Source organism: Archocentrus centrarchus, chromosome 21, assembly GCF_007364275.1.
Source record: "Archocentrus centrarchus isolate MPI-CPG fArcCen1 chromosome 21, fArcCen1, whole genome shotgun sequence".
In the NCBI taxonomy this organism is placed as follows: domain Eukaryota; kingdom Metazoa; phylum Chordata; class Actinopteri; order Cichliformes; family Cichlidae; genus Archocentrus; species Archocentrus centrarchus.
In genome coordinates, this window is record NC_044366.1 from 7,271,337 (window position 1) to 7,291,696 (window position 20,360).

At 42.0% G+C, this 20,360-nt stretch overlaps 2 protein-coding genes across 8 annotated transcripts in view; one reads left to right on the plus strand and one right to left on the minus strand.

The window, feature by feature from the left end:
* slc39a10 (solute carrier family 39 member 10) overlaps positions 1 to 14,658 on the plus strand; it is a 35,354-nt gene extending 20,696 nt beyond the window's left edge. For all 5 annotated transcript variants that reach the window (XM_030758191.1, XM_030758192.1, XM_030758193.1 and 2 more), the window contains 7 exons: positions 8,750 to 8,925; positions 9,717 to 9,881; positions 10,040 to 10,148; positions 10,236 to 10,547; positions 11,969 to 12,049; positions 14,146 to 14,336; positions 14,506 to 14,658. In XM_030758191.1, coding sequence (XP_030614051.1) covers positions 8,750 to 8,925; positions 9,717 to 9,881; positions 10,040 to 10,148; positions 10,236 to 10,547; positions 11,969 to 12,049; positions 14,146 to 14,336; positions 14,506 to 14,658 — 1,187 coding nt within the window. The remainder of the gene's footprint in view (positions 1 to 8,749; positions 8,926 to 9,716; positions 9,882 to 10,039; positions 10,149 to 10,235; positions 10,548 to 11,968; positions 12,050 to 14,145; positions 14,337 to 14,505) is intronic.
* Positions 14,659 to 18,784: 4,126 nt separating this feature from the next.
* The window catches only part of dnah7 (dynein, axonemal, heavy chain 7), an 85,896-nt gene continuing 84,320 nt past the window's right edge, over positions 18,785 to 20,360 (minus strand). For 2 of the 3 annotated variants that reach the window (XM_030758001.1, XM_030758002.1), the window contains one exon: positions 18,926 to 19,132. In XM_030758001.1, the coding sequence (XP_030613861.1) occupies positions 18,926 to 19,132 (207 nt within the window). Of the gene's footprint in view, positions 19,133 to 20,360 lie in introns of all 3 variants that reach the window. The other variant, XM_030758000.1, reaches the window with a different exon arrangement.

Sequence of the window (20,360 nt, forward strand, 5' to 3'; positions counted from 1 at the left end):
AGGAAGTGAAGCCTTTGTATTTCAAGAGGCTCAGTTGACAAAAATGGCAATTTAACCTCACAAAATATGGGAGTTGTTTGTCTGCTATTGCCTCAATTAGTTAGTGTTATTGTGTTCTTTATTGAAGTGGTAAATGGACTGGTTCTTAAATTTCTACCTAAATACTCAAAGCACTTTATACAGCATGTCTTCTTAACCCTTTCACACACACATCCATAAGCAGTTTCTGTGTCTAAGTGCTTTCTATCTGACATTAACACACACAATCACACTCTGATGAACGCATCCAGAGCAATTCAGGGTGTGGTATCTTGCTGAAGGATACTTTGGCATGCGGACTACAGCAGACGGGCTGAACCAGATCGAACCAGCCGCTTCATTAGGTAAACCTGTTCAGCTGCTCGTTAAAGGAAGCATCTAATTGGTCCGTCACATGGCAGCAGCTAAGTGCATTTAGGCATGTAGACATGATCAAGACAACCTGATGAAGTTCAAACTGAGCATCAGAATGAGGAAGAAAGGGGATTTAAGTGACTTTGAACGGGCTGACAGAAAGGCAACAACAACTCAAATAACCACTTGTTACAGCCAAACCTTGAAGCAGATGGGCTACATCAACAGACCACAGTGGGTGCCACTCAGCTAAGAACAGGAAACTGAGGCTAAAATTCAAATGGATTCACCAAAATTGGATAGCAGAAGATTGGAAAAACGTTGCCTTGTCTGATGAGTCTCTATTTTTGCTGTGACAGTTGGATGGTAGGGTCTGAATCTGGTGTAAACAACATGAAAGCATGAATCCATCCTGCCTTGTATCAACAGGTCAGGGTGGTGGTGGTGTAATAGTGTGGGGTGGATGCTGAAATACCTGAGTGTTGCTGCTGGCTATGTCCATTTTTCTATGACCACAGTGTCATTATCCTGCTTTCAGCAGGATAACGCACCATGTCACAAAGCTTAAATCATCTCAAAGTGGTTTCTTGAACATGACAATGAGTTCACTGTAAACAGATGGGCTCTACAGGCAGCAGATCTCACCACAGATATGATGTGGTGGAGAGAGAGATTTGCTTCATGGATATGCAAGCAACAAATCTCCAGCCACTCTGTGATGCCGTCATCGCAACATGGACCAAAATCTCTGGGGAGTGTTTCTAGCACCTTGTTGAATCTGTGTCACAAAGAAATAAGGCAGTTCTGAAGGATCAAACCCAGTACTAGCAAGGTCTCAGTAATGAAGTGGCCAGTGAGCATATATAATTTTTTTAAAATCAATATATTACCCAGCCCTATGGGATAGCATTTACCACATTTACTTGAGAGTAAACAGGTGAGATCTTTTCTTTATTGCAGTATTCATCTTGTTAATTTGACAAAATGTGTCAAATTTTAGAGCTTTCGTTAAAAAAAACAAAAACAAATTAAAAAAAGGCATTTTTTTATTGTGCCTGAACATGACTCCACAAAAATGAAACATGATTTTTGTGTAACTGGATTGATGTGGCAGTGCTCCTTAGGTTAGAGGCTGCTTTTTTCATTTCTGCTGTACAGAGCTGCAGAGGACACACAGGAGAGTAGATTGAGCAGTGACATTAGCTTAAAAAAGAAAAAACAAACAGCTGGAACCCAGTGCAGTAATTGAAGAATGCTTTTTTTGCTTGAGTTGCTAGCTAATCCCAAGCTTCATATGTTTACACAACATGAGTTAATTAAATTTTATTTACAGCTGAAGGAAGGAGTAACCTCAGTTTTGTAATAATGTAGAATTTTAGAGAAGCAGCTCCTGAAACTTCCAGTGATATAAAACAGTAAGCACTCTCATCGTAGTCCGGGAGGTGTTTTGCCTGTTTACTGTTAATCATGCATTTTGTTCTTTGTAACAAAATCACTGCCACAAGGTTATCTCAGAACAGTAACTGTTATTCATACACAGAAAGGTTCCTCTGAAGTCACACATGCAGTTTTGCAGCTGCTGCAGTCGCTCACTGCAGGCAGAATCTGTGACTACATTCATGACCTTGACCTGACGACCTGCATGCAAAAACCCAGAATTTCTCCTCAGTGTATGGCCTTTCAGGTAGACTGGAGTTCAATGGAACGACCTTGAATCTCAGCTGTTGTTCAAGGTGTATCAATCGAGGCAGCTGCCTTCACAAAGTGCTTGCTCTGTTCTGCACCTGTTCTGAAATGCTTATATTTTACATTTTATTTTATGCTTTACATTTTAACGCACAAAAAACTAAAATTAAACAATTGCACTGACTTTGTGAACAAAATTGAACAAAACTGAATTTTTTTTTTTTTTTTTTTAAACACGAACAAGAAGTGGTGCCCCCATCAGACGTTTTAGACACTACACACTAACTATACACTCCAAACACGCTAAAATCTCTCATATTTCAAACCTCACTATCAGTATCGCTGTCTGTTTTTTGCCCCATCACGCTCACAGTTTTCACCTGTCCCTCAGCAACCATATACTTTTTTGATTGGTTGATGTGGTGCATTTTTCCACCAATAGGAAACGGGATGTCGTGATTTTTCTATAACGATGTCCGGGCTGCAGCTCCATCTGGTGGCAGATAGCTGCATAACATTTAGGACAACCCTTTACGGGACTGTTCATCAATTAAAATCTTAATAATTAGGCTTACCGACTAGTGACAATAGCGATGATTATTTGACTAGTCGCGCAAATCTCTGATAAAAATATAAAAAAATTCCCAGTGAGCATTAAGAGCTAATTAGGATGGAGGTCAAAATGGCCTCACCCCGCTAATGTGCCATAGATCACCCAGGAAGAATGACTGGTTGGTCATCTTGCAGCCAACTGACCTTAATACAGACCATTTATGTGATATTCACACACCTAACTGCAGCACTCACAATCTGTGTTTGGAGCTTTCTGTCTGTGACAGTGTGTCCTTATTAAATAATTTCAGTTACCGTGGCAGTGAATGAGTGGTCCTTTTTCCCTAGTTCTAAATGCAGGATAGGACTTTTTGTGTCTTTTTAATAACCCAACTACTCCTTTCTTCCAGTAAGCTTTCTTCTCTCACTTTGTATTCTGATCACATCCTCTAATCAATAATATCCAAAAAGAAAACCCAAAAGTGAAAGAGCACAAAAGCAAAGCTATAAAGAGGGAAGGTCGGTGTTAAGCCCTGCTCTGGGACCGTGCAGTGTTTCTAGGTTTATGAGAATACAAATTATCAAATCACAGAGTTTTAAAGTTAATGAGTTGCAGGTTGTGAAATAAAACTCAAAACCATAAAAAGCTTCATACAAATCAAAAGAGGAGCAGTAATCTCAGTTATTGCAAGCCAAAAAAAAAAAAAAAAAATCAAGATCGACTGCACATCTTCAGGTTTCTTCTTAGAATTTCTTTCATGGTACATTAATGTGTGTGTGTTGAAGGGCTCGGAATAGATGACACAAAGCCATCTGGAAATACAGTATTTTGTAAACTTGTGTAATAAGCAGTCAAATCATGTTGCGCTGGTTAAAGAGGACCTTATGCTCATTTCCAGCTCTATATCTGGTTCGTGTAGAGTAGCTTTCACATTTAAAAATAATCTTTATTTATCATATACCCATCTTCTGTTTGGTTTAAGTTCATCTTCAGTTGGCTGAGCTCCTTACCATGATAGCATAATAGGTTCCTTCTGAGTCTGTGTGTTCTCATGTTTTTGTGATACCCCTGCTGTGTGTTTTTGTTTTTATATACATTAGGTGCAGCAGGAGCTGCTATTGGCCATCACGGCGAGTGTGGGGTCATGAGATATTCTGCACAAACTGAAATAATTTTTAATTAGGAGTGCTGCTCTTATGACTAAAGAGAGATTTACGCTTGACAGGGTTACACTGGGTGTAGACAACAGGGACTGAAGTTCAGCTATGAGGCTGGAAGAATTCCCTAAATGCTTTGATTGTTAAACACACACTTCTTTACGGAGAAACCTTCAGTGGCGGCAAAAGTGTGTCTCCACTGAAAACACTACTTAAAAAAAAAAAAAAGAAAAGGTAATGTTGATGAGGAAGACAGCACAAACAAGTCAAAAGGGCAGCAATGGTTCCTCATTAGTAGAAAACTAGAGGCGTTAGATTTTCAGAAATGGTGCACCAAGATTCAACCGCAGACGTCACCACAAGCTGCAGAGCTGCCTCTCATTTACCTCCTGCTGGCATCCACGGGGGAGCTCGGAAAATTTGCAGTTCACTTCTTTCTGGTCCCCACTCCCCTCTTTTTTGCGCCGTGCCAATTAGGAGATCCTAAGCGACACCGTGGGCCATTTTTCTGAGCCGTGGCTCACAGGAGATGTGTAATTGGAGAGAAGTTGGTCTCTTTCGTTCTCGCCTCTGTTCCCTTATCACCGCCTTTAAATTGCCCTGCTGCAACCCCCTGCCCACCTCCATATCTACTCATATGGACATACACACACACACACACACACCCACACAACCACAGCTGCATAAAGGTAATGAGATAGAGAGGGAGATGAGCTGCGTGAGTCTGAAGGACCTGCAGTGATGTGGCGATGGACTGTCTGGCTGATGTACAGTTGCCTCTCAGGGTTACACATTGTTCCGCCTGATGGGGACAAATAGAAAAGCAATCATCTGTAAATCTTTACTTATATAATGCACATTGAAAAAGGTGGTTCTAATAAAACAAGAAAGTGAGCATTAGTGAAAAGATTTTGAATACAGATTGACTGTTTTGTCTGTCCTCAGGATGAGACTCTATAATCTGTAGAATCAGTAAACCGGCTCTGCTCATTTTTAAATATATGCTGACTGCAACTCAGGATTCAGAGGCATTTACACTGTTTTTGCTAACCTGTTACTGTGTTTGATTTTGGTAGAAGAATAAAAGCATCAGACTGAATTCTTTCCCTTCACTCCCACATCTTGGCGCAGGAGCAGATGGCAGCACTGTCCATTGATATTAAGAGGGAGGGAGGCAGGCAATAAGTGAGCGAGCTCTGGCTTTATGCATTACATGGGCTGAAGCAAACAGCTTGACTTGATGCTGTTTGTGACTACTGTGATCCTCTATCACACTGAAGTCCACTTCAGCAGATTCTGGATGTAAATGCCCTCCATCCTTAGGAAAACTGTGTGGCAGAGGTGCTTTGATATTCAGTGTTGTGCTCTACTTTTCTGGACACTTTACTGTCTCAAGGGGCTTTCACACAGGATGTTGCATGTGCCGCGCTCACTGCTGGATTCAGCACTCTGTTTGAGTGAGCCACAGAGGACAGAGCAAAGAATGCTGAGTTTTCAAAAATAATCTACCTCTTTTCCTCTTTAACTTGAGGAAAAGCTTTAATAGATGTATAGGAGATACTGGGAGGAACACATAGCAAATGTGAGCTCTGTTTACACAGCACTGACCTACAATAAGCTACGTGACTGTTAAAGCACGCACACACCCAACATGTCTCATTAGATGGAAACATATTTCCGAGTTGAGGCCTCCTCCTGTGGTTTCGATACAGACTAAAACTTGTGTTGTATGCTTGCCTGAAATCACAAACACAATGAAGCTTTCCTCCATTTTGCTTTCCTTGGCTGCTGCTGGCTCGATGCTTCATTGATGCTGGCTGCATGGGCTGCCGTGATCGTACACCGAACTCTGAGATGAGGCTGAAGTTGCCCTTCTAACATATGAAGAGGAGGGAATTTATTTTTTGTACTCTAATAGGTGATTGCTAGAGTACTGTTAGCCTATGAAAACGGGCCTTCCTATCATTCTTACCATGACATATGATTTAAAATGTCAATCAAGCGTGTAGTGACTCAGATTTAAGACAAAAATACTTGAATTCGTGCCTTTAACAGTTTTTTATACCAAAATAAACACTTTTGACTTTGTTTCCCCCTCAACACCCTATGTCTATGCACCTGTCTGATTGCACTGATGTACATATTAGTGGAATATAGTTTACATTCTTTTATCTTTTAATTAGTCTCTGCACTGTATATTTTGTAATTTTGTAATATTGTGTTATAGTTATAGCTCTAATATCTCTGTATATTTGCAATTTGTATACTTGTATATTGTCTTATAGTTTTTATACTTATTTGTTTTTTTCTGTAAGCACGAAGTACCGCAGCAATTTCCTAATGCTGTGAACCTGTTCACCCATATGGCAATAAAAACCTTCTGATTCTGATTCTGAACAGAAATTATTCTCAATCAACAAAGTGCAAAGCAGAAAAGAAATGTACAAAAAATATGTTACAATTCATAAATATTCACTGAGACCTTTGGGAATCTCAGCAGTGCAGATCAGCCAAATGTGCCCTGTCCAGTATCCTGTGGGTGTCCCAAATGCAGTTCTGGTATTTTTGCGGGCTGACTCTCAGCATGCCTGCAGTGCTCATGGAAACACGGTGAGCCCAGGAGCGATGCAGCATCACGTGTTATAAACGGGCGTGTCAAAAGCTTTAGAAGTCATCGTCATTCACACCTTTTTGCCAGTTTCAGAGGAATGTTTTCCTCAGAGGGTCACACAGAATTTCACAAAACAGGAGTTTGAAAATGTGTTTTCCATTTGTCCCTCCCGTTCATGTAATATCGCTTGAATGCTTTGGGAGACTTTTTTGTGGCACAGTTACTTGGAATTAAAGACAAGATTTTCTTGGTCATGTGTTACTATTTGCTGTTTTGGACGTATTGGAGAGCCTACTGTCATCATAGCTTTTGCATCTGTTATTAGTGTAATAATTATTTTTAAAGGGGACCTGTGTGTGTGTGTGTGTGTGGGGGGGGGGGGGGGGGCTGTTTGTTTTTAAACTCTGCTAGAGTATCTTTACATGATCATGATTCACAGGTCAAGATCATCCTTGTTTATCTTATACCGGGACAATGTGCAGCCCTTTAGTTTAACCTTTTTCTAAAATTAATTTTTTTTTAGCTCCCTTTAAGCCAATTGGGTGCCTCTGTGTTTCATGCAGATATTCTTGGATCCACATATGCAACTGTAAAATAACTGTATTTCACCTGATCTCAGTCTCAATTAAAAAGCTCCTCCTATACCCCAGCACCTTCCATCAGGTCTCTCTGTTCACGGAGTTTCTATACAGCACACTGTGTACCATCACAGCATCATCTGACATCATGTGACTAAATTTTTGATCAGAGGTCCACATTTGGATCCATCACTTTAATTATGAACCACCACAATGTCTGTCAATATGGGGCATAAACTGCAGAAAGGAAGTTTTATGTGCAGAGAATGTGGGGAGGTTTGAGGATTTTAGCCCAATGCGATCTAATTGATGAGGGAATAAAAAAAAGAGCATAATGTCGTACCTTACAGCTTGAATCCAAATAGCTCAAAGAGTCACACTGCTCAGGTTTGGCATGTACTCTGAATTCATTTTACTGGCAAAGGGGTGTTGGGTTTTGAAAGAAGTGGCAGCAAGTTAAATCCATCACAAAGGGATCCTGGTGGCAAATTAAAGGAGAGTCTGAATAACTGACACTCATCTAGTCCAGATGTTAGACAATGTGAGGCTGTGGTCTCCAGCATTGTCAAAACCAAATGCATCCTTTTGTCATGGCTTCAGAAGACAAGAGCAGCTTCCCAAAAGCTAATTACTAGCATCAGAGCACACCGCTCCAGCTAAAACGCTTTACCCAGGAGGAACTCCAGCCTCCTGTTTTCTGAATAGTGAAGCTGCTGCCCGGGAAGAGATGTCTTTTGTAATGTTGTTTTAATCCCACAGCTGTGTAATGGTGCAGTAGCAGCTTGTTTCAGTCTCTCTAAAGACCACTCCGTCAGGTTTAAGACACGTTTCAGATCAGCTCTTCAAAAGCTCCACCACCTGGGGCCGATTAGACGAGAGGAGAAAGTCTATCTGTCATTTTTTTCCCCCCTCTGGCTGTGTGTCACCTTTGGTACCTTTTGTTTATCTGAATTAAGCTCCATCAAACCTCAAGAGCTCGGCGTACAGTATGTTAAACAGTTTGAAGACAACATAATGGGTAACCGGTCAACTTAAAATGAGCTGCATCGGATTATCTTTAACAAAAGAAAAGAAAAGGTAAATCTTTGAAATGTTTCTTTAAAAATTATTCGTGTATTGTGTCATGGTTCTCAAATAGCCTTCCTGAGTCAATTGTCTGTAAGATGTGTATTACATGCACTCGGTATTTCAGTCAATAGATGTCCTTTAGCTGAATGTCAGCAGTGAAGGACCAGCACCGCTGTAGAAAGCACAGCCCGACTTTGGTGTGACACGGAATTTCATACCGCATTAAACATGTTGTCGTGTTTGACGACAAAACTTTTTCTCGCTCGGTCTCGGCCCGTTTCTGAGATGTGTCCTGGACTGACAGCCCGACTGACAGTTTAAATGATAGTGTACCTTTCTCACTTTTTCCTCCTATGCTTCACGTCTCTTGACTGTGGCCTTGAATGAAAAATGAGGCGAGAAGAATTCTGCTGAAATGTCACATCATGTTTTTTTGCTTTAGGCATCATGTGTCATCACAAGGGCATGAGGATTTAAAACCTCTGGAGGATGCTTTTCTTCACGTGTGAACAAGATGGGGGGGGGAAACACCTATAGGCATGAGTCATGTGATGGTGTAGTCGTCATTCCTAAAAGTCTTGTTGTTGCGTTTATTTTGGCTTTTTTTTCAGCAATAAGTTCAGTTGCCGTAGGAAAAAAAAAAAAAAATAATGCTCATATTATAATCATCTAATGTAATCTGTGTTTGTTTTTCTCTTTCCAGTGTGGGTCTGGATCTGGGGATTTGTGTCCATCACCATCATCAGCCTGCTGTCCCTGCTGGGTGTCGTACTCGTGCCTATCCTCAAGCAGTCGTGCTTCAAATTCCTGCTCACCTTTCTTGTAGCATTGGCAGTGGGCACGCTCAGTGGTGACGCTCTCCTTCACCTGCTGCCTCACGTGAGTATGAGACATAAAGACATATTGTTATTTCTTCAATGAAAATTAATTGAAGCTAAAAGTGTGGATTCTGTGGGTTATCCAGAGCAACAGTGACGCTGTTCCTTCATTTTTAAATACTGAACCACAAATGACTTTCCACTCACATCCACTGCTTTGATGAAAATGCAGAAACATGTAGGCACATTAAAATATTAAAATAGACATAGATGCGGCTAAATGGATTGATGACATCAAAGAGAAAAGTAATATTTGATATCTAATGCAACACAGCAGTAAGCCAGCATCAAATCTCAAAGGCTGTACTCACATGCTCAGCCTCGACACATTTAAAACAACCAATACCTTCACTCGCTGATAAATAATATGTATTTTTTGGCAACGCAAGTTTGGCAGTTTGTTTATGTAACATTTGTCAAGTTCAGTGAACATTAATTAATTTATGTTCACCTCTTAAACAGCGACACCTCAAAGGGATAATAATAAAACAAATTTGTAGGTCTGTACCCATTCAGCTGCAATGGCTCATTTTTTCTCCTTTTAGTAAAAATACAAATTTTAATCAATTACAGTACAAACATATTTAAAATTTTTAAGATGTGTTGTCACATTTGTCACATTTGATGATGCCAAAACCACAAATCGCCTTTCCACTGAACAGTTTTCAGTAACTCATCGAGTCCATTATAGTCATATAGTTTCCTCTTAGTGATTCAAGGTCAAACTGCTCTGATAAATCTGACACCATCATGTGTCATTTAGTCATCTGCTGCTCCTCTTCCTGTCTTCAGTCCCAAGGGCAGCACGACCACAGCAAACATGGGACGATCCAGGACGATGATCTAGCAACAGCTTTTGATGGAGTGTGGAAGGGGCTTACAGCCTTGGCCGGCATCTACCTCCTCTTCATCATTGAACACTGTATTGGCATGTTTAAGCACTACAGAGACCAGGGGGTGAGTTAACTTGATCCAGCTGGAGATGATGGACGGGGCTGAACGTTGCAGTTATTGAATGCTAAATCTCAAAAACTCTGTTTCTGCCTTAGGTTTTGGTTTTTGTTGAGACTGTATATGAGACATTTGTGATGCGTAGTGAATATTGTTGCTCACAGGGCATGAAGAAAGTGAGTGAGGAGGGCAATATTGGGAGGAAGTTGTCCGATCATAAATTAAATCGGCGCTCGGATGCAGAGTGGCTGCACCTGAAGCCGCTCAGTGAAGGTAAGAGTTCGGTCGTGAAGTCTTTACAGCAGGTCACAACCTTCAGCAGCTTTTTGTCCTCCTCTTAACATTTCCTCCCTCATCCAGACCCCGACAGCACAACCGTCTCCTGCGACAACAGCCACAATGACACGCAGCTCACTGAACTCCACACACCCGACTCTCCCACCAACAAGACGCCCCTGGCACCCTCAAACCCCCGTCAGTCCCCCACCAGGGAGAATGGATGTAAAAACAAGAAGCACGGTCACGGACACGGGCACTCGCACGGACACGGTCACTCTCATGGGGGAAACTGCCACTCAGACCAGGAGATGAAGGATGCTGGTATAGCCAGCATTGCCTGGATGGTCATCATGGGAGATGGCATGCACAATTTCAGCGACGGCCTCGCCATAGGTAACACGAGTCTGTGACCGTCTTCACTGCTGGTTAATAGAAAAGGACTAACTCCAGGATTTTCTGCATAAATCCAGTGATGGAAATGAGTTTTTTAACACCTTAAAACACAAAGAGGGACTAATGTTCATATATCATAATTGTGTTTTTTTTTTTTTTTTTGTTTACATCAACATTACCAAAATTTAGGTGTACATTTTTGTAATGTCAGATGAGGAAAGGCAACATGCAGTATGCATTAGGACATAGTATACGGTAATACTGAGTATATTTAGTCTGTTCACAGAAATGAAAGAGGTGAAAATATACAATGCTTTTAATTATTGAACTGGAATTGAATTCAGGCACTATAAAACTTTGCATTAATATTAAAGTGGTCTATTACGGTCAATTCCATCTCCATATTGTTATTGGATATCAGCTAGAGGATGATATTTGTTTGTCTCATACTGGTCGTCAGTGAAGCACTTTATCCACTGTCTGAATCCAGCCTTTTTAGCGCCTGTCTATAGGCTTCTGTGCCCACAGTTGTGTACCTGACTATTGCTGACTGGTTCACAACTTCACAATTTAAAATGGCAGCAGTGAGTGTAAACTGCAGTAAAACTGTAGAACTTGTAATCTGTACTCTTGCACAGAGAACTGACCAGGATCTATTTGTAAAAGTGCTCCAGGTACTCCAGGTATTGCTACTAATGGTTCTACCTTACTATGGAGAGAAACAAAGCCTGTTCTCCAACTACTATTACTGGAATGCAGTCAACTTGGGTATGACACTCCCAGCTCCGATCTGAATTTTGGGGTATAAGGAATGCAGCATGTACTCGGGATACTCATTCCCCTCAAACAGATCCCAGAGGGGGGAAAAAAGAGGTTCAGAGAAGCCTGAGCTTTTAGAGCACGCTTGTAAATAGAAGAGCCCGTTTATTTGAAACTTTGGCCGTGTTTAATATTAATATCCAATCATGTAAGAGTATAGGTATGTATGAGAAAATAAGGAGAGGCGTAACAGGTCCAAATTACATTCATGTTTTTCCTGTTACCTGGTTTCAAACCTCTGATAATCTCAGAATCAAAATGTCAGTTCAGTCCGATTATCAGGTTAATGTTTCCAGCTTGTTGATGCAGTTCCAGAGTTTACATTGTTACAAGCTAAGGGCATACGGCACTGACATCAGCTAATGAGTCACTATAGAGTTTAAATTTGATGAATTAAATGAAATGCGGTGAACATGGTGCTACCACCACATTTACATCCCCTGCAAAACAGTCTTTTTTTTTTATACCAAGAATGAAGCTACTGCCAGCAGTCCTTTGGCTGAAGCTGAATATTTAACTGGTACATCCCACAGTTGTGTGTATTTTCCTCTAATGGGCTGTTTCTTTCTCTTCTCTCTGACACTTTGAACTCATCCCCACAGGCGCAGCATTCAGTGCAAACCTGACAGGTGGCATCAGTACATCAGTGGCTGTTTTCTGCCATGAATTACCTCATGAACTCGGTACGTGCACCAAGATGGTGGGGGTGTGTGGGGGGGTTATTAAAAAAAAAAAAAAAACTGTCAAAAGCAAGTCATTTACTCATTACACACTAGACACAGCACACTTCATTTATTCAACAAGTGGTACAAAGCTGTTTTGTGGAGTCTCTGCGGTTGGTTCCCATAATGATAATCAGCGTCTAAATCACTGCCTCGTGCTAAAAAGCTCTCATCTTACTTGAACTGAAACTTTAATCAGAGACAGTCTCACAACCCTCCGTCCCTTGAAACTTGTTAAGAAACCAGCAGCGTCAATAATCAGCGCTCTGTTCTTCACTCCAGGAAAATGCAGCTTTTTTTTCTCCCCCCCTTTTCTTTTTTTTGGGAAATGAGTGGCTTTCGTGTGACAGCACTGAGATGAATTGCCAATATCTGTCAGTGTAGATGATATACTGAGCCTGGCACACATTGTTCAATACATCTGCCGGTGCTCTCATTTGCATTCAGCTATCCTCTCTGAGGACCCTTTTGATTCACTCTGATTCAACAGCAGCGAACAGTTTTGTTCAGTCATGCCTTTTTTTTGGTAAATATCTCTGCAGTGCTCTCCCCTGCCTGTTTGTTTATAGAGAGAGGAAGAGGATGGGGCAGAAAAGACAGACAATGGGCCCATCCACAGCAGATCAGTACTGATGATGTGCCTCATTGTGCTGCAGCTTCATTGCCTCATTTGTGTGCTTGATGAATAGACTAGTGTCAATTACCGCAGTGTGTGAACCGGTGAATAATAACCTGAGTTTGTCTGTCTGCCCTGCCCTGTGTTGTTGATCATCCTGTTCTCCTTTTGTTATGTTTAGAAGGAAAATAAGAAAAGCAGATGAAACACTTCAGAATCTGTGATTTTAATGCATTTAGCAGTTTCAAGTAGCAGAAAATTACCAGTTAATGACTGCATATAAAAAAAGCTTATAGTTTTGATTCGTCTCCACAATTTTTGTCCTTTATCTCTATTTTTTACGCAGTTGTGTTTAAGTTTCCAGATGGCTAACTGCGGCGCTGAAGTCTCATCTGAAGCGATGTGTGGAGATATGTGAGATCGGTCCCTTTGTCCCCGTGTAATTTCACATTTCCTGTTGATTCTGTGCCCGTTTCTTCAGCAGCACTCGCTGCCGTGCTTTCACCCCTGTCGGGCAGCTTGTCAGACAAACGCAGCAGTTTGACAAGTGCACCTCTCAGCTCCTCCTGAACACAAAGACTGTCCCCCGACTGGCAGCTGGATGGAAAAGATGATGATTATGAGGGTTCTTTAACCACCCAGAGTGAAACTAATTGGCAGTGATGGGTGTGTTAATTGCGGTAGATGAGGCGGCAGCAGGCGTGTCTGAGTGTCTGACGGTTTGGAACGGGGGAGGCAGGAAAAGTTGAGGGGGGGTGAAAAAATTCCACTGAAGCGAGGTGTGTGTGGACCGTCTCTATGTAAGTTCTCCCCTCTTTTCTCCGGGGTTGATTGATGGATGAGAGCAGAGTGGTAATATATTCATTGTGGTAATTAGTGAGGAAAAGAGGCCGCTTGTTACACGGTGCAGGAAATGTAGGCCACCCCCCTTCTCAGTATTCATCTCTCTCTCCAAATCCAGGGCGTTTCCGCTGAGACTAGGGCCTCCTCGCATTTGGCCCGGCGATGATTGAAGAGGGTAGAGAGGCTACTGCATGCATATGTAATCATAAGTATATGAAGTGCAGCTCTTTTTTTTTTTTTTTTCTTTCACCTACATGAAGACAGAGAGTGGTGGGGGATGCGTGCAGGGAGGTTTGTTTAGAACAAGTTCACCTCATCACCAAAGGCAGAGTGAGTCACTGAGTAAACTGGAGAAATAAATAAAAATACATGACATGTGCCACACTGCTCACCGAGGGAGTTTCTACACTGCAAAGAGCATGTCACTTTTCAGACGGTAAGCAGAAATCGGACATACAGCTGTCGTGCTGCTTTTACCTTCTGAAAAGAACAGATTTACTCCTGACACAGAAGTTGGACGTCAGCATGTGTGTTTGTGTGTGTTGGAATAAGATGCTTTGCAGTGATGCCATTTAAACGAGTGTCTCTTGGCCGACAGGTGACTTTGCGGTGCTGCTGAAAGCCGGGATGACGGTGAAACAGGCTATTGTCTACAATCTGCTGTCCGCCCTCATGGCCTACGTTGGCATGCTGATTGGTACAGCTGTGGGCCAGTACACGCACAATGTCACCAACTGGATCTTCGCCATCACAGCTGGCATGTTCCTTTATGTAGCTCTGGTGGATATGGTGAGTTGGCTGGGTGTACTCCACAGCCCCAAAGTGATAATTGTCCCCCAACTCTGTCTCCTCTCCCACACACGGGCAGCCGGTTGTATTCTCATTGCCTCCTGATCTGCAATGCTAATCCCAAAAAGTCTGTTGCTTATCCCAACTGGTTACTTTGTCTCTTTTATAGCTGCCAGAAATGCTTCATGGGGACAGTGAGGACCACAAGCGCTGCCAGCTGGGACACTTTATCCTACAGAACCTGGGCATGCTGACTGGGTTCGCCATCATGCTGCTCATCGCCATCTTCGAAGACCGCATTGTTTTCGATTTTGGCTTCTAGTAGAGGACGGGAAGCAAAGGAGGGGAGAGCTGGATGTATCAGTGTTGTTCTTGGCCTTAACTTGCTCTGTTTGCAATGTAACGGCCCAGTCTTGCATGCAGCGTGTCTCTTTCATGGCCTGTGCCTCCATTCCAAACATGCTGCCGTAGCTTATGCATATCTCATGACTCTGCTAGTGGTGTTTATACTCTGCTCCTCCATCACTTCTCCTCCGTCAGTTCCAATCTGTCTGCTCCCTGTGAAGCAAAAAGAGGCCGAATGACAGAAGAGCAAAGCTGTGCCCGAACCAGGACTCCATTTCTTTAAAAAAAAAAAAAAAAAAATGCTGTAGATAGTGAGGTGGTACAGGGTGTGTGTTCATACAGAGAGGCAGCTGTCACGGCCCAGCAGCTCGCCGCCTATCCATCATCACCTGTTGTTAGTGTGTTGTCGTCGTACCCCTCCCCATGTCCTCGTCTCTCATCCCCTCTGTGCTGTGTCCTGTCAGCTGTGCCTCGTACATCTGTGGTGTGTGTTTCACCTGCCATCCATCATCGCCGTCTGATGTGATCACGTCGTGTATCAAACGCCACTGTGCCAAGCCCCGGCCACTGGAGCAACTCCACAGCTGCATCGCACAGCGCCACAGTGTCCTTAAAGCGATGCTCAGCTCAGCTGGCTGCTACGTTTGGGATAAACCTTTTAGTTTGTGTTACTTCACCTGCAGAACACCTCGACAGTTTTAAGCTCTAGTGTCACAAGTATAACAGAGACGTATTCACTTGTTTGTATGTGGGAGATTGTCTTAATTGCTGTGTTTTTATTTTATTTTTGCTGCCATTACCTTTAGTTATTCCTTTACAGTTATGTTTTATTGTCCCTTTAATTTTTTTAACAACTTCTAAACCTTTGTAGTTAATTGTAGCCCTTTTCAGACACAGGATGGATAACAAGTGACGGCATTCTGTAATTCAAACATAGGTCACTTCTACATTAGCGATAGACATGACTTTCAGAATTTTTAATAGTTAGATTTTTTGTGATTTTAATATTTTCCCTTGTTTTTAACTGCTGCCTGGTAGGACATAACAGCCATCACTGTGGCGATAATGCACCAAGAAGCTCCTTACCATGCACGGTTAAACAAAAACACAACAAGAGCATGCAACTATCTATAGAGCATCAGACTTAGAACACAAATGTGTCTTTGTGAGAGACTGTACTGCAGAAACAGGAGAAACATGTAAAGTCAAAGATGACTAAAGTCATCAAAATATTTCTGTGTGGAGCTCACTTATAAACAAATTCAACAAATATGACCCAGTAAAAGCTGCACCAAGTAAAACCAGTGTGCCCCCAGTCTCCCGCAGCCGTGTTCAGTCCTCAAAGAACAGGTGAATAATTCCCAGTGAAAATGGAGTAGTATTGTTATTTGAAATGCCCATTCCTATTTGGCTCCAATCAGACAGAAACACAACCGTAGGGAATACTGTCAGCATCAGGTGGAGTGTAGCGACACCTTTTAAACATGTAGTTTTCTCGGACTTCATCACTAAGGTCTCTGTGTGTGCCTCACTGCTGCAACAACTGACAGTTGTCTCACACCTCCCACACAAGCTCGCTTTCATTTTATTGCAAATTACAGAGATAAGATGCCACCGTATTCATGTTATTGCTGTTTACGAGCTGCTCAGCTCACCACAGAGAAGTCGATACAAGACGCGCTCGATCAGTTAATGTGGTGTCTTTGATTCAGACTCTAGTGGTGCATAAATGTTAGTGAGTATAATCCATGAAGATTACTCTTACTGAAAAGTGACCAGGCTGCTCATTCAGACTAACAGAAAGGACGTGTCTGAAAAGGGTTACTGTCAGCTGCTGCTAACCCAGCTACCAAAGCCTTTACAAATTAGCATTTACAGTAATCAGTATTTTATTTTACTCTTGTTTGGGAACTACATGTTGCAAATGTCTGACCAATCTTTTTGTAAGGGTTTGACAATCTTTAGCCAAATGAGACATTTTCTTATTAGGCCTGTATAGTTTAGCTTTGAGCAGCATCAAAATGTGAAACTTATGTTTAACTTTATAAGAAGTGTTGTAGTTTGTTGTACTTTACTCGATTTATTTAGGGTGCTTCCTAAAAGGGTGCTTTGTCCCATTGGACCAATCTGTGGACATTTTAGTTATGGGAGGGGGTTCAGTTGTCTCATCAGTGAAAATCTTTACGTACAGTAAATACATGAGGTCTGTGTAGCATCAGTAGTTGTGCAGCTAAAAGTTCGATATTTTTCCTGCTAAAAATCTTTGTCTAAAAATTTTTTTTTCCTGACAATCCGAGACATAAAGCAGAGCAGTACACTCCAGTGCATGGTTTTAAAAGTCCCAGCACTTCTAATGGATGATTGACCAGGTTATCAATCCACAGGACAGAGTATTTATTGGCAGGATTTTTCCAAGCATTCCTCAATGTTTCTGGGCGTGTGCGGTATAGTCGCTCTGCCGACTGTACCAACACTGGCCACAGTGTGGATTTTCAGCGGCTGGTGCTTGACGCCACCCATCATCCCGCCCACCCCGACATTCCATTGGCTGTTCTGTGGCTCACGTGCTAAGCTACCAAACCTAGCTTCAGCTGCTGGAGCACGCAGATAGTGTGTGCAACTTCATTTATCCTGTCACTGTGTGACATCCATCGTCTGTGTCTTAACTGGCTGTAAATTGTCGTCAGTCTCACTGATCTGACTCGATCATGCATGAAGCATGAGTGAAATGATGCAGACATTGTGTTGGGTTTAATATTGTTTTCATTCTTTGTACTGCAAAGGTAAAACATTCGCAACTTTTGTTCCTTTTTAAATGAACTCTGTGAAGATCATGGGAAGCTCTCTGGGGTGTAGCGTGACAGGTGCTGCAAGCCTTTTAATTTCTATTATTTTTTTGGGAGCAAATGATGCCGTCGTGATAGCAGAAAACCTATCTGCATGGTAATCTTTGTACATGTGTTATTATTTTCATCTTATGTTCATATGTGATTTTAGTGCAATGGGACCTGAATGTATCTTAATTCAGACATAAAATGAAGGTTATCATTTGCCCCCTTTAAAATACAAGTTTACATTTATTTGATTTCCTACAATATAAACTGTCTTTTGTATTTAAATCTTTGCTGCCCTGTTGAGTGTTCAGTAAGATTTAGTGACAAGACTCCCAAGATTTTCTCACTGTTCCTGGGGCAAAAAAAGACCACAATCATATTTGATTTGTTCTGTGCATATTTGTTTAGTAATCTGGATATCAAGTGCAAAATGTGATAGCCTTGCTTTTTTGCCTGTCTGTACATTCTCCCCTTTATGGAAGGAAAATAAACTCTGGAAACGTCCTGGACTCCTGATATTTGATGGTTCTGGCATAGTCTTACAGATACCCCTTTTCCACTGGCATGGCGCCAGTTTCATACACTGGGGGCTACCACAGAAAAAAAATAAAAATAAAAAAATCAGATGATTGGCAGATGCAGTCCAGACATTCTGTCCACCACAGTTTCCTTTTGACAGAAATCACATGAACATCTGCTCATGCTAATACATAATAATTGGTTCTCAAACCTGTCAGACTGTGGACCGGCTCTCGCTCCACACCAACACTGGCACAAGCTGGTGGAAGAGAGCTGAGAGACACTTTTGGCAACGTGGCTGCTGCTCCTCGCTTCACTTTATTTGGTGAAGCTGATTTGTAACTAAGTAAAAAAAGACAACTGGAAGATGCAGCTATTAAGGAACCAAATCTTGATGGTGTAGCTGAGTTAGTGTACTGTTGATTATTGATTGAGGTTTATTAGGGTGGCTGTGGCTTAGGAGGTAAAGGAGGTGGTTTGAATCCTGGCTGCTCCAGTCTGCATGCCAAAGTATCCTTGGCCAAGATACTGAACCCCATGTTGCTCTCTGATGCAACCGTCAGAGCATGAATGTGTGTGTGAATGTTAGATAGAAAGCACTTAGCTGTAGAAGGAAGCAAACGTGTGCTCAGAGTAGAAAAGCGCTGTATAAGAACTCGTCCATTTACCATTTATTTGTGCAACCAAGAGGTCCTTCACAAGCCTCCATGTGACGAGTTAGAGAGCAGTCTCACTACTGACATAAAACCAACCAACCAACCATGACACCAAAGGAAACCTTGTGGTTTGACTAAACTTAAGTATGAGATTGGGCTGGTGTACTTCGAATGATTCCTTTTAATAACATGTCAATGTGTCAAACAGATCCAGGCGTAAACCAAAGCAGAGAGACTACGAGCTGAGCTGGCAGAGCAGTGCGACCCCTCGTCGGATCCAGTGCTCCTCAGGAACGTTGGAGTCGAGTGTTATGGCGATGACATAATTGGTGGAGTGTCCGGTGGTGGACAGGGTGCCGCGTCGCTCGCTTGTCTTGTAGACGGGCGCCAGATAACACATCCTCTCAGGAATGTCCCCCCGTTTCATGGGCTTCAACCATATCTGACAGAGAGAGAAGCACAAGGTGTTAGAGAGGGGCCGGCAGAGGGTGACACGGTCACACCTCATAGTTTAAGGTCTGTGCTCTATTTTAAGTAGCCAGTTTGGCAAGCAGTCACTGTCATTTAGGGGTTGTTCTCCTTTCATAAGATTTGACTGGTAGAATAATTCAACTGGCTATGGGGATTTGCTACGCCTCCACTGATGACACACAAAAGGAAATAGTCCTAATTGCAGGATAAATGAACTGCGATGGGCGTGGGCGCCTTCAAAGAGGTTCAAGGGTCAGGATGGAGCGATAAGCATGTAATGCAGTGGAAACTAACCTGGATCTCCATTTGTTATCCAAACATTAACTTACAAATTGGAACTTTGGGGACATAAACTTATAAAACAATAGCATTAACAAGCAAGAGTTCCCTTGGGCTATTAAGAAGTCTTGGTTATGCAAAAGGGATAAACTGGGCCACTCAAAAAACATCTTTAAAAAAACAAAAAAAACAAAAACTGTTTGTAGTTCTGCAGCCTGAAAACCGCTCATCTGGTTCCATAACGGGAGCCTCAGTGAAGATTTGCATTTCAAAGCCAGGCACGGCAGCCTCTGTTGTGCTGCTTTTTTTCTCTCCACAAATAATAAACACATTTTTAATTAAGTTCCGCTCTTGTCAAAAACTGATTCTGTTAATAACTTGCCCTGAACTGTCTGAATTTTTTTTTTTTTTTTAATTCAGTCTTGTGCATAATTCATAGGCACTGAATGCATTTTGAAAAAGAGAGAAAGGAGGATGGAAAAGAATAAAAACATAAAACTTGATCAGTCGTTGTTCTTAGCCGCTGGCACTTACTTCCATCACTCTGTCAGTCTACTTTCATATACTATAGCACGCCCTGCTAATTAATAAAAGGATGGGAAGGAGACAAATGTCCCACAGGCAGAATCTAAAATAGCACTGAGGCTGCAGCTGAGTCCAGAGAACAACAAGCTCCGAAAATGCTCCTGGGTGAAGCTGCAGCTACACCGCGGCGGCTGCTGCTGCTAACTTTCTTTACAGTTTTTGTCCCTTCTTAAGTAAATGCTACTGCACAGGGGTTTATGAGCTAAGCAACAATTAAAACCACTTTTTTTTTCTGACACCCACAGGGATTCACAGAAGTACAATCAATAAAACTCCTCCCTTCAAACTTTATGTAAGGATTTGTTATGCAACAAAGCTTTTTTGGACTGGCTGCT